At 35.1% G+C, this 15274-nt stretch overlaps 1 protein-coding gene across 1 annotated transcript in view; it reads left to right on the top strand.

Moving 5' to 3' along the window:
- The window catches only part of si:ch211-153b23.7 (TNFAIP3-interacting protein 3), a 64395-nt gene extending 54752 nt beyond the window's left edge, over nt 1–9643 (top strand). The window contains exons 7-8 of the mRNA XM_039765858.1: nt 4200–4325; nt 8055–9643. Coding sequence (XP_039621792.1) covers nt 4200–4325; nt 8055–8306 — 378 coding nt within the window. The 3' untranslated portion in view covers nt 8307–9643. The remainder of the gene's footprint in view (nt 1–4199; nt 4326–8054) is intronic.
- Nucleotides 9644–15274: the final 5631 nt, after the last annotated feature.

The following is a 15274-nucleotide window of genomic DNA, read 5'->3' as shown; positions in this document are numbered from 1 at the left end:
AGAGGTTAGCCTGGATGAAAAGATGCATCCCAGGAACCACTGGGCTAAAGAAATGCCATTAAACATGACATGATGGAAATAGTAGTACATTCATACAAATCTGCTACTGTCCAGATTGGTTGTTAATTGTGTCAGTTTTCAAATTGTGTGATATGGGTGTTTAGTAAATTAAAAGTGGATTTTGGGTATACTGTATACACTGGTGATTAACCACTTTGTATTAAGGAACTGTCATTAACACGTTTTGCAGTTTCAAAGTATATAACAGTAGCTAATGGCGAGTAGGCCATTATGTGACTTCATAGCTCCAGCTAATTGCAACATGATATCAAGTGCCTTTTCATAAAGAAGTGCAGACAAATACAAGAACTCAAATCATTGTAGCAATGCTGCCATAAGTGTATCCACGCAGCAGAAGATGATCTGACACAAGCTGAGCAAATGGGGGAGAGGCTTAAAGTATGCTTGACGCTACAGAACAAGTGTTGGAATGACAATTGTACAATCACCTTTTTGTAGAGTTTGTGAGGAACTCTCACTATCTGCCCTTCTGTCAACTATTGCAGTTAGCCAGCTTTTATGAACAAATTTATCTCATCATTGGTAGAGTGTCACTAAGCAACAATCAGAAAAAATGATTAGCTGGCAAAAATGTACTATGCTCTTGTGGTGTGTTTTTGCTTTATAGATCAAAAACTGAACACAATGATAATGTCTTTTGTTTTTAAGTGGGAACAGTCCTGTGTGCTGCACCTGACCTAAAGGTGGAGCTGATTCATGATAAGTGCAAAACCAGTTTTACTTAAAATACTTTGAAGTGCTTCAGTCCCTTCTTCCTAATGGCAAGGCAGAAAAGCCTAGAAAGAAAGAATAGTACAATCAAAGACACTGTAACAAGAGGCGCTATATAGGCGCCTGACCCGACACAGATGGACACGGAGGCATGTATAAAATGAAAACCTTTTTTTTATTTTCTCTTCAGCCGTGGGGCACATCTTCCCCGTGTCCCACAGCCCAACACAGTCCCAAAGCACAACAAAGACCCACAACACAGTTCTGTCTTCTTCTACCACCACTCCTCCTCACGATTAGTCCTCCTCCTTCCAACTCTGGCCCCTGAGTGTTTGTGGCTGGACCCTTTTATAGTCCACTCGGAAGTGCTCCAGGTGCTTGGTCACCTGGTCCCAATTGCACCTCCGGGTGGGGCTGAAGATTTCTCCAGCCGGGCTGTGGAATCCAGGCAGCTCCCCCTAGCAGCCACCTCAGCTCCCAACCAGGCTGTGGAGGACTCCATCTCCATGGCTACTCCCCCAGAACATATGCAGCAGGGGTGTCCCAGCTGGGCATGGGGCCCGGCCCCCATCACAATACATATACACCAGGGGTGGGCAATGTCGGTCCTGGAGGGCCGCAGTGGCTGCAGATTTTTGTTCCAACCCAGTTTCTTAATGAGAAGTCAATTAATTTAGATGAAGCGCTTTATTGCTTAAGTGATACTTTGATGCTTCATTTTAGTGGTCTCACTTGTTAAGGTTCCCCACCCTTGATTGCTTATTTCAGTCTTAAACAGCTGCATTCAGTGTTTTAATGGCTCCTTATTAGCAATAAAATATAAATGACAAAGCAGCCAGCAGTTCTCCATCTTGTTGTTTACACCTGTGTGTGTTCATCATGCACTGTTTGATTTAATAAAAAATGTAATAGAAAAATATGACAGACTGAAAATGACACATTTTAGGCTTCAAATCATTTAGACAACATCCTTGGAAAGGAAAGAATCTACGATATAAGAAACTTACATTGCAGACTAACAAGACCTAAAATTAAATAAGGTCTGAGTTTGGCAAGGATTGGTTTCTAATTAAGTAATTGTGTTGGAACGAAAACCTGCAGCCACTGCGGCCCTCCAGGACTGACATTGCCCACCCCGATATACCCTATTAATATATAGTTGAAGATATGCATAATGCAAAATTCAAAATATACCTTTCTAGTTTATCCTAAAGTTATAAACTGCCTGTTCTGAAAGGACCCCCTCCTCAAGTTGGCAATGAAAGAAAATAAACATTAGAATACTTGTATTATATACAAGATATATACATACAGTATTTGACTTTTTCTGCATATAGAAGAGATTTTTTACATCTAAGAAAATAAAGTATTAGAGGAGGCATATTTTTGTATTTCATGTGATGTCCTGAAAGCTAGTGTATTATACTGTATACATAAATTTCCAAAAATACTCTGTATTTCTAAACTTTTCATTTCCAAGCACGCCTAATCAAGTTCAGAATTATGAAGGATGAACTTCATATAGACAACCCTTCTTTTCATTTTAGCTCTACCTGAAATTCAAAGATTCTGAAAATCATCTTTATCTCAAAATGCCAGTACAGTATGTGAGCTGTGTAGTGATTTTCAGATGTTAGTCTGGTCAAATGGTAAAACTTCACAATTTATCTATTACATCTCTTTCACAAAATAAATATAAAGTCATCCTTTTGTACTTGCCATGTTACTATCATTTGGTTTTTTCACACATTTTTGTTACATCTCACTTTAGTTCCGGACTGTAATCCACATTCAATTTGACCATTCAGATTAAAATACAACTACCATTTGAAAGAAAGCTATTCTTGAGCTTCCATTGTTTTGTTTTGTTTTGTTTTTAATTTCACGGTTTCTGAGCTTGTTTGCAAAGTAATGAAAATCTATTTGATGTTAATTCTGTACCACAGTAGGACTGTATAAATATTAACTGTAGAAAAAAATGCTTCGTGGTGTTCACAGTTGAGAGCTAAACTGTGAACTGAATGCGTGTCTAACAAAAATGTCACTGATTTTTTTTTCTTGCTCTTAGACATTTTCTGTCAAATGTATGATTTCATTTGGGACCCTTTTGCCCTTTAAATTAAATGTTAGCAAACTGAGGAAAAAGTACCACGTTTTTCAGTTTGACATGTGTGATCATTGAATAAATCTTCATACTTCTAGGTAAAGCAAAAAAGCTGGCAAGCCACGAGCTCCCATTGTCCTATCTAGACAAAGCCTTTGATTCCCTGACCACCAAGTGTTTGTTTTGTCTTCCACTGTCTTTGCTTTTTTAAATCAGATCCATTATTTTACTACAGTCTTTACAAATGCAGAAATCCATTTCATATATGCCTAAGATTTCTTTTGTCCTGGCCATGTTCTTGGTTTGTCAGTGAGTGAGTTTCTTATACATGAAATAGATGCCAGTTCATCTCACAAATGACATGGTGAACGTGATCGTGAACGTGTCCAGTCAGTATGACAAAGAATCAATACAGAATGTCAGACAGAAGCACTAATTACTATACCTTTGGCACTTTCAAAACCAAAAACTAATTATTCTTAATATTAAAGCACTGTGATAAAGTCTTGTCTTACCATAACTTGATTTGTCCCTATTGATTTTGACCCCCTGCATGCAGATTAACTCAGTAACTGTTTGGAATTCCTTACATCACCATCTTCTGTAATCCGGTATAGCAAAATCAATTTAATATCTTATTAAACCTCATTTATTTTGCAATGCATTCAGCACAGAGGAAACCTTCATTTACATGGTCATTTGCGAATTTGTAACTTCGGCTACATGTGTTTTGATGAGCATTTCTTGAATTTCATTCAGTCTCTGTCTCAGCAAGAAAATCAATTTTCTTTTTGATTGAGTCCTATCTTAAGCTACGGCCCAAGCGCTTGTGTCAGAGTAATTGTGAACAATCCATTACAGTAATATTGAGTGCCAAATGCATAAGTTTATCAATATAACCAGGAATATAAATCACCCTAAATGGCGAAACCCGTTAGTTGACTTGATACATTTTAATTTCTAGAATATGTTCCCATGAGATAGCAGCCCTGACAGTGAAATATGAATATCCTAAAGAAGGAACATTGACTTGTTATCTTTTATGCTAAGCCTTGGATTAGAATATCACAAGGGCAGCAAACACAAATATCTGTTTATTGTTCTGTTACATATAGTATATAATGGTACATTTCTTTTAAAATAAAAAGCATATACAGTATATGAAAAAGGTAAACACACATAGTGAATTCAGAAACTTTACTTAAATGTTAATTTTAAAAATGCCATCAGGCCTCCTGTGTGTATCACAAGAATACATCAACGTTATAGTTACAACAAAAAATCCTGTATTCTTCTTTCATAGACACAGATCTACGAAGCTGATTATAAGACAGAGCACAAAGATCGAGAGCGAATGAAGATGGAAAACAGTAAACTAAGACGCAAAGAGGAAGAGATGCGACAGCAAATGGCTTTACTACAAGAACAGGTTGGTCAAAGGTTTCAGTAAAACTACAATCATGTCTAACTACTTGCCATTAGGAAAAAATTAAATAAATTGCCAATAAGCAATTTTTGTTTTAGCATTTAATTGATATACACTGAATGCCTTATCCTGGATGTAGCACACACATTTTGAAGTCAAAATAACATTAAATACTTTTATCATACATTGTTAGTTTTGCCAGTGGCTTTCGCTGTCCTTGTTTTGGGTGTCACAAAATGCACCTAAAGAAGGTTGGCAACAGGAAGGGCTGCCACCCATAAATACTTCACCTCCAATAACCCCTAAGATTTTGTGGGAGACCGGCCAACCTTGAGGAACCCAGAAAATGGCTGATAAGATGGCAGATAGAGTCGGGGTTGGGGACTTTTTTATGGCTTACATGTCCTTCTAGGCCTGTATCAAACAGTCAAGTTGCTTCTGTTTTCATATCTGTTTGTACTACTGCTTATAAATGTTATTTGGCAAAGTGTACAACTTCAACTAGCCTTTTTGTTAATGTACAAACTATTACTTTCTTTCACAATTCAGTGTTACATGAAAGTATCCCACATGCTTTTTGTTCTCCTCACATGCACAAGACTGCATTTATTCTGTGTTTCAGCTTTACCAAACAGCCTGTAGTAACAGGGTGGAACTTCCTGGAGGGCAGTAATTATTCCAGGTTTTTGTTGCTACCCAATTCTTAGTAAAACACTAATTTAGGCTTATAAATCTGCTCTTTTGACTAATATTTCAGAGAAAATGGTGGTGTCATTTTTTATAACATAATGTGTTCAGTCAGCTATTTCTAAAGCTGCTCACTTACTTTTCTTATTAAAATTGGTTAATAGTGTGAGAATAACATAAAAAAACCACTGGAAAGGATCCAGATGACAAGCGGTTCATTTACAGACATAATCAAGGCACTGATTAAGTGATTGGCTGCAATGTCAATTTTAAGCCACTGTGATTCTTCAGGATAAAAATTTCCCATTCCTGACTTACAATATATACAAAATACATATCCTTCCTTTATAAAAGATTTATACATATGCTCTTTGATCCATCTCATCCTAAGCTAATTTTCACTTCTGTGACAAAAAAGTGCAAAAGTTACAGTATCCAAAATAAATGAGTTATATTTTTCAGTTCATAGTTGAACTAATGTTTTCCAGTATGTGAAAATACTGTAGATTTTAATATAAGTTTCATTCAAGTTTTCTGTCCATCTAGGATCACTGAGCAGAGACCTATAATGGCAGAATGAGTTACAAAGCAGGAACCAACCATTGAAAGGACATTTGTCAATCTCAGGGTGCACTTATGCACATGCAAGCCATACACCCTCATACAGGGTCATTTTGAAGTCTCTAGCTAGTCTAATGGACATGTCTTTTGGATGTAGTTGAACCAACACAGCTCTGGGTCTGTTAAAGCAGCAGTGTTGCTGAAACATTTTCTTCCTTCTAAGGCAATGACAACTACTGATTTTGGTTACTAGGAAAGTAGGAAGCAAGTTGCTATTTCCTACAAAAAGTTTAGACAACTGCAATAATAATAAATCTCTTCCACAACTTTATTTGACCAGATTTAACCATTCTTTGTATAGTTACATTCCTTGCTTTTATAAACATGACTGCATATTAGGTGAAACATTTCTAAGTAGTAACATAGTAAAGAAGAACAAGTTTGTAATCTCCTTCCACATACCTCCATTCTTTCTTACTTTACAAGGGTCTAATTTATAAAATGTTGCATACATTCGAGTGTGAAAATATGCAAACATCAAAATACAGGAAATATGTTAACCACAAAAAAATAATCAGATTTCTAAAACCTGGCATATACACAAACTACACAATTTATCTTTAGAAAGTATATTTGTCATGTAAATGTGCATACATGAACACACCTCGAAATCTGCCTAGTTGCCTCGTTGAAACAACCATACATGGATTATGCTAATCAACCTCATACATATGCAGTCATGATGCTGCAGAAGTTCATTGGCTGGTAGAGCAGCTACCTTCATGATGCTTCGAGACCCCACCACCTGCATTCAAGAGTATCTGGCTCTGCTTTGTAGCCAACTGTGCAAGATCATGAGTCTGCGCGGATACCTGCCATTACCTGGCCCAAGTAACAACCCAATTTCTGTTATAATGAATAGCCACTACTAGGCACGTGCAAAAATATCCTTTCATAGACTGGTATGCAGTTAACGCAATTTATGTTTGGTTTCCGCCTTGTGCTCAACATTTTTAAGCCGCTTCCAATCCAGTAATAATATTAATAATAATAATAATACATTTTATTTATATAGTGCCTTTCCCAAGCTCAAGGCTGCAAAGTAATTTTTATGGAAAAGGAAAGTTCATTATAGGTATGGTGGGGTTTGGGGGATATCATCCATGAAAGTAATACTGTTTCAGGCTCCAGTCCCTGCTCAGGATTAAGTGGTCTTAAAATATGGTATGGTAATATTATCCCAACAAAATGTCTGCGTATTACATATAATCTGGTCATTATTTACTACAACTCAAAATATTTGTATTATGGCAAACAGCAGCTCAGATGTCCATCTCCCTTCTTATGAGCATAAACTGACAAATATTTTCCCTTCTGATTTCTTTCATCTTCACACCTTTTGCTAAGAATTATAATTATAATGTAACACTAAACAATCAGTGTAATGTACCACTAGTAAAATCAACACTAATATATGTGTGTTTGCAGGGATGAGTGATGTAATTTAAAACTTGTATTACAGTATCACATTAACAAATTGAGGACCTTTTGAAGGAATATATTGCTTGATACAAAAATAATTATTTCTAGTGACCAGTTATTTTTTCCACTTTAACTGCAAAATTTATTTCATTGCAACAGCAACACAGTGAAAATAATTCTAGCTATGAGAAGCTGCTCAGCAGATTGATACAACGCAAAACAATTTTATTAGGATATTCATTTGACTTTATTCCAGCGATTTCTTTAATAATACTTACATGTTGCTTTTCATTTGTGGAGTTGGAGTAAAATAGATAATTGTTAGTTATTGATTCCAAAATAATATTTAAAACTCGCTCTCCTATTTTTTTTCTGAAGAAACTAATCAGCTTTAAGTGATACTTCGCCAGGAATTGATTTTTAAAACATTACAACTCTGGCAATGAATTTATATGTAACATTATAAAGCCACACATCTAGTTTTTGTAATTTGCTGAGAATATTATTTTAGTTTATTCTTATTTATTTATTTACTGCTTTTATTTAATTCATCCACATTTTCTCACTCAATAAAATCAAACACACAAACACAGTTAAGTTTAGTACGTCTTAAAAAGGACAATCATGTTTTATTAGATGATATTAATGGTAACAAACCTTACTGAATATGCTATCTTGACATACTGAGAAGATTATTTCACATCATTTATTTCTTTGTTTAGTTGATGCAGAAATAAATAGATAAGCAGGGAGAATGGCTCAATGAGCACTTTGGGAACCACTAAAGCTAACTTCATATTATTTTGAAAATGCTGGTATAACAGGGCATTCCAACCTCTGTTGAAGATCACAGCTTGATCTCATTATATTTTGTCATTAGTCCTTCATTTTTATAGTTGGAACCTTTGGTTTTTTTTTTACTATACAATCAATAAACCTCTCTGCTTTGAGTACTCTCTAATAAAGGCAGGCTTTAAAACTTCTGCTGTTATGTTTTTACAGCTAAAGGTCTATGAAGATGACTTTAAGAAGGAAAGATCTGATAAACAGATCCTACAACGTCTGCTGTTGAAGAAAGCAAATCCAAACAATCCAGTATTAGTTCACAGATGTAACAATGAACCAGAACAGGGGGAAAGGCAAGGATCAACCCGGCGCAATACTTGCACAAAGCACTGTGAGCATCATTCCCACAAAGTCAGCAAAAGTTCCAGGACTCAAAAGCAGGGATCCCCTCAGGAGATTTCTATTTAGTACCATTAAATGGTAATTGCATATTTTGGGCAAAATGAACCCCACTGTGGGATAGACTTGGCACATTTCAGTCTTTACTGCATTATTTGCAACAGAAGAAAAGTGATTTTGACTCTTTATCTTGGTACCAGCCCTGTTAAATGGGAAGTAAATACATTTGGGATTATTTTAGTTAATTTAATGGAAAAAATTAGATAGTCTGGTATTTTGTTCTTTGTAAATCAACTAAAGCAGATGGACTTTGAAGTATAAGCTTTAATGGACATGTTTGTTATATGATCCTGCTAGGAGGGATCTTTGTTCAACAACCAACAAACAAAAGTAAACACTGAAGAAGTCTGAAATACTGGCACTGGCTTGATAACAACTCAACTTCTATGTTGTTATATTAACTGGTTTCTTTGTTTCAAAACAGTTGGACACTCAGTGTGACAAAGTATGATTTTTTTTTTTTAATATTGCAAACAAATTCTTCCTACTGTCACCAAGAATGTTCTAGGTCACAGATAAGCATTTGTATTATGAGATAAACTAACACAAATTAACTAATTGCTGCCCTGTAGGTCACAGTAGCTAGGCCTGAATCTTGGCCTGCATACTTACTGCAGCATATTTGCACATTCTCTGTGTTCTCAGGGGATTCTCTGGAGACTTATAAAAGTAAAGGTGGCTCCAAATTATCATTATATTATAAAATGTACAAAGTACAGTAAACTTCTTACTTGCATACTAATAATCAAGTGTGGGTGTGTGCATGAGTGCCAAATGGCATTGCATACAGAATATGGCTGATTTCTGCATTTTGCTTCAAATATTAACACAGTCTTTGCCCTTTTATTATAATTAATATGTTGAGGAAATAAATAAGTTAGCAAATTAATTAATAATATTTGAAGAAGGAATGAGTACTACTGTACTTATAGTGAGAAAAATAGAAGCTAATTACTAAAGATATTTATGTTTAAATCATTGCTATTTCTTATAGAATTAAGTGAACTATAAATATTTGATGTGCTTTTTTCTTAACTGCATCACTTAGCCAACTCCATAATAACCAAAATGTGATACTTTATTAATCTAAGCTATACATTAATTGCTTACACAAGAAAACTAGAAATAACAGGATCATTGTCATCAGGTATTTGTAAAGTAGACCCAGGAGAAGTCTTTCAACTTAATGGTGAATTAAGTACTCCTGGAAATTAAAGGGAAGTGCATGTGAGACTGAAACCAGGAAATACTTCTTTACGCAAAGACTTGTAGGAATATGGAATAAACTACCAACACATGAAGTTCAAGTAGAAACTTTGACAACCTTTAAGAAGAATCTGGATGAGATACTGAGATGGCTTAGCTATTACATAAACAAACAGGCTTGATGGACTGAGTGGTCTCCTACTGTTTGTCAAATTTCTCTTATGCTGTTATACTTGCAGGGAACTTGTACCTGACCCAGGGTAGATGGACCCTCTTCTCAGCATTACTAGGATTTGTTCTGGCCTCCCTGTGACCCTTTAAAAAAAACCCAATTAGATTAGATTACATTAGATTATGACAGTTACACATTTTATACTTCCCGATGGAGGTTTTATTTTGCTCCTTTATTCAAGCATAACATTACAACCAATTTGCTTAATCAAATTCAAGGTTGCAGGGGCTGGAGGTAGACAACAGCCCCGGAGAGAATGGCAGCCCATCATAGGGTCCACTTCCACCCACACTCCTACTGGAGCCAATTTGTATTCACCATTTCTTTAAATTAATTTATTGTTTCTTTTCTAAAAAAATCTGAATACGTAATTCTTTATGGAGTTTATTGTTTCATCTGCAACAATACATTAAAATAAACAGGTGTATTTTTGTATCTCCGAACAAAAAGGGATAAAAGAAGGCCTTTCACCCATGTCCTCGCCACAGGAAGTGTAGAGAAGCAGCACAGGAGGCCAGTTCAGGATTACTGGGTGAATGATGTTCGTTGAAATGACTGTTCAGACGATTCTTCCCAGCTCCTATACTCCAGCTATTTTCCAATGCTTAAAAAAAAAAAAATCATTAAGGTGTTCAGAAATGGCTGTGTAAATTAAATTGTAAATGTATGTTATCCTTGATTTCAGTTTGAGGCATTTAATCCAAACACAAAAATAATTATAATAAAAAACGTTTGCAGTTCAATTTCATATTAGAATATAACTGGGTTCCCCCAAAATAGCTGTTCAATCATCGTCAGAATGGGTTTTTTTTTTTTAGACAAGATTAAAGTAATACAGTAAATTAATTTTGAAATTAAATAAAATATAGTGAAACTAAGAAAAAGGTATTAAGTAAAAAAAGTTTTCTATTTGGCAAAACAAAGAGCTTAAATACATTTTGTAACAGCACATATTTCAACTATAAGTTTTACACCAAGTGAATTCTCTAAAATAAGCTAACAATGTGTAATTTATTGCTTATTATTTTTGTGGTGTCAATTTGAACTCCTTTGTCAGTCAACAGCAGATATTAACAATGTATTATATCTTCAACACTAATGTGTGTACTCATTTGGTTTATGTATTTTATGATGATGTTTGGGATCCTGAGGGTGTTCGTCGTATGGTGGGTGCAGCAACACGCTGTATCAGTGCATGCTCCCGACCTTCATTTCTTAGATCATAAGAAAACTAAATATGAATAAATTCGATTACACAAATAAGGGGGAAAATACCTAGCTAGTTTTTTTGGATATTTTTATTATTTATTAGTAGACTCATGCATTTAGTATATTCATGTGTAATATAGTTTAAAGTAATATACAAACATAAAAACAGGTCAAAATACTTTCCCCAAAGACAACAAAAATAGGTCATTCTTAGTTTTATTGAAGTCTTTTCTGTTATTTTTAGTCAAAATATATTTGATTTAAAATTCTATATAATAAATACATAATTAGCCCTACAGAGTGTTCCAGGAAATGTTTCAGATCTTCTGATAAAACCAACATTATTCTCATAACCTGTTCAAATATTTTAAACTCAAAAAGGTTGCCCTCTGATTTATCTTTACTTAGTAGGCAAACCCCATGCCTTGTAATGTCATTTAATTGTCAAGACCTCTTTATACTTTCATGTCACTTCTCTTAATGCCCATACCTCATTGTAGGATCAAATCAGGTGCAGAACTAGTTAGCATAATTTTTCTCCGGTTATCTTAAATTGGAAGAATGTTTCAGAAGTTGAATGAAGAAAGGCTTCTGTTTAATTCAGAATTTAAATAAATATGCAACAGAGAAAAATGAAATAAAAAACAGGGTCTGTATCTCCTCTCTTGTGGTGTCATTTTGCTCTCTCTTACTATAATTTGAACAGGAAGGATGAACACTTTTAAATTCTTCCGATATATTGTATAGATTTGTTTAATTGGATTCATTACAGATTTTTTTTATTTCTTTATTTCTCTAAATACAAGCAAGCATTTTGTTATTTGGTATTGAAAAATAAGACTGTTAGCAATATTAAAATACTTTTTGTATTTTTTTGTATTTACACGCACATTAACCAAATAAACTAAAACTATGTCTATTATTTACACTTAGTATGAAATGCTGTTTGAAAGTGCAGGACCAAATACTGAGGGCTCCATTATAAAGAGTTTTGTTTTAAATCAGATGGCTCCTGACCTGTGCCAAATATCGCAGGCTTCTGCAGTCCTAAACTGAACAAAATGCATACAGAAAACAAATGGATGGGAGAAGAGTCAACCATCTCTGTCCGCTCCAGAGAGAGTCAACCTTTCAGGTGTCACATTCCGATTTCTGCAGTAATTTATTTTAGAGTTATTCATCTATAAGAAGCTATTAAAGCATTTTCAAATGTTAAGACCTTTACCTGTAATTTCTCAATCTAAAAACAGATATACAGAACCCAAAATTTAAGTTGTTAGGAAAAATCCTAAGGTACTAACCAGCTCTACATATTTCCTACACATTAATGTAAAATTAAGTGTTAAGGACAGCAAGATTTAAATGTATATACAGTATACTCTGTATTCCTCAGTTGTGCATTATTTTTCTCTTTGTCATTTGTATGCAATTTCTGCATATGTTGACAGTCCTCTTCACTTTAGTTTCGATCATTTATCATCTCCTGTGTGTATTTTCATGAACAGTAGCTAGTTTTATGAATGTTGCAGCTATGATTATATTTTCATGCAGATTTTCAGCACTAAAGCTTAGGTTTCCTCTTTACTTATTTCATGTACAAATATTTCTAATCAGTTCTCCTTTTACTAATGCCTAAAGGCTGGGCCAAACCGACATTTGTCATTGGAAAACCTTAGCTGTATGAGCCAGTATGTAACAATAATGAGGTTCAACATATTGAACACATGGTGAATACTGGAGAGGCGGAAAGAGAAAAATTAGCAGAAGCCGTAATAGACGGGGTAACTGAAAATGGATGGTGCTTATGAGGAACATGTATAACAGTGCTCATCAAGGATGACTTCCTTTGCTGTAGAGAGTGGAACTCAGCTGACTAAACACTTTGCTTACTGTTGATGCCTCAAACCTTCTAGTGACTGTGAGGAGTTGGCATGTTCTTTGGTGTTTATGTGAAGGTTTTCTATGAGTCTGTAAATGTGTTGAGTTTGCACAGCTCCCTCAGCCTAACGACATGCACATTACAACATAGCCCAAGAGATTTCACAGGACATATTGTAAAATGTATTAATTTAGCTCAAGCTTCAAAAAAAGCAGAGCAGAAATATGTTCTGTTTATTTTCTTGTGCTACATGAAAAATGGGTACCACAAACTCGTAGATCTGCTAGCCAGTGCTCTTTAAGTGGTATGTTTACCTAACACTGACGACAGGAGGATTCATGGAAACTACAGACACATTACTGTTTATTTATATTTCACAACCCAAACATTTAATCATTTTATCCAAATCACAATGGCATGCTTAAAAGCTACAAGCATATATTACTTCATTATATTCTACCCCAGCATCCCTTATTTGCACCATGATTTGCAATAGTTTTGATAAAACTTAAGTAAAATAACTGAAATCTAGCTGGAACTGTTCTGTGTATTACTCAGTCTACAATTATTCAGAATTATATTAGTATAAAAATAAGTAGATACTACCATTTAATTTAACTCAAATTGTGATATAACTGATTTGTTTTAATTTGCCCTAAAACATCATTTTCAATTTATAAGCTCATCTTCCTAATAAAATTTGAACTTAATATTTTCTCAAAGGGGAACTGCTTAACTGCAAGTGCTGTTTTTGCCTGTGATTCTCCTTTTGAGGATGAGGTCATCTTAACCTTTGAATTCTGTTACTCCTATTGATCAGTCCGATGTTATCTGCATTTTTTTCTACTACTGTTTGATAAACATATCCTGAAAATGCTGTCACTGAAGGCTGTCTTATCTCTCAAACAGGAGATGGTGCAAAATTGGTTCCATCAAAAGGGACACAACCTAATTATTACTAATGAACTGCTTTCCTTCCTTATGAAAAACATTTTATTGCATTAAACACAAAAAAAGCAGAATTAAGCATTAAACATTGCATTGTCTAAGCAAACTTTAGTAATGTAAATGAAACAAAACATCTTCTTTTGTTTATAACACATTTGAAAACCAAGCTTTGTTGATTGATACAAACGACACATCTTATATAATTGTTTTTGTAAAATATCCTAATTAACCTCATTAAAATTTCTCAACAATCAAAAAAAGGACACATTCTCTCTACTGGCATCTGTTTCATCTCCTGTGCAACAACAGTACAACAGTCAGAGAACAGGTCACAAAAGTTGAAACTGTTCTGGTTATTTTTCTTAAAATAAGCATCAGCAAAATATTAAAGTCTTGGTGAAGACCTGTTCATTCTTCAGAGTTGATTTGGAAAATTATATACTGTATATTTAATCGTAGTATGTAATATGATGATTAACTAGAAGAGATGAAGCAAAATGAGAGGTCAGAAAGACAAACACTAGTGTATCTAAGCCAGTGGTTCTTAAAACTTTTTTTTTTTTGACACTACCCAATTTTTCCTTAGTTGTGTCTTTGACACTGAGAATCACTGCCAACCATCATCCTTTGGGGATAGGTGCTTACCTCTTGAAGAACTGCTCATGCACGTCATAATGAAGCTTTTCTGATTGCTTTAACTGCTTGCAGGAACCCATTGCAAGACACTCCATATGCAACCCATTCCCATTAGGTACTATTAGGAATCTTCACCCTCTGAAGAACCAATAATATCAGCCAAAACAAAAAAAAAAAAAAACACAAGAGTCTTAGCTAAACAAAGTAAGTAACCAGAAAATCTACACTAAAAGCAAAACGTTTTATAGAATGCATTGTGACGTGTAAGTTAGGGTCTTGTACCTTAGAGAAGATGCTGAGTCCACAGGCTTCAGGAAAACCAACTTTATTCCAATCAAAACAGGCACAGTCAGATTCTTTATTCAAATGGGAGCTACCAGTTTAATACACACAGACACAGCAAACAAGCAGTAATGGGGCCAGGTTAGCGGCTGAGTTAGACTGTTCCCCGCATCAACAATCAGCTGACCGGCGGACCCCCAGCTTTATTCACAGGGGGTTGAATGAAGCGACTGTCATAGCTGGGTTCGGCCAGATGCGAGAGGATGTCTGCGATGACATGTACTGACTGATGGCGAACATCAAAAGCAAAAGACTAAAACCTATTAAACCACCTAGTGAGTTGGGAGTTCTATCTTTCTGCCAGTACAGCCAATGGAGAGGAGCATGATCCATTACTAGGTTAAACCATCTGCCCCACACGTAATAGCAGAAGGCCTCCACCACCCACTTAATTGCCAAACATTCCTTCTCGATGGTCAAGTATGTATGCTCCCTGGGGAGTAATTTCCTGCTCAGAAACATGACGGGATGTTCTTCCCCATTGAAACACTGAGATAGCACCACCCTCAAACTATAAGCACTCAC

This window comes from Polypterus senegalus, chromosome 10 (genome assembly GCF_016835505.1).
Source record: "Polypterus senegalus isolate Bchr_013 chromosome 10, ASM1683550v1, whole genome shotgun sequence".
Lineage (NCBI taxonomy): Eukaryota > Metazoa > Chordata > Cladistia > Polypteriformes > Polypteridae > Polypterus > Polypterus senegalus.
This window is presented reverse-complemented; position numbering and strand designations above follow the sequence as displayed.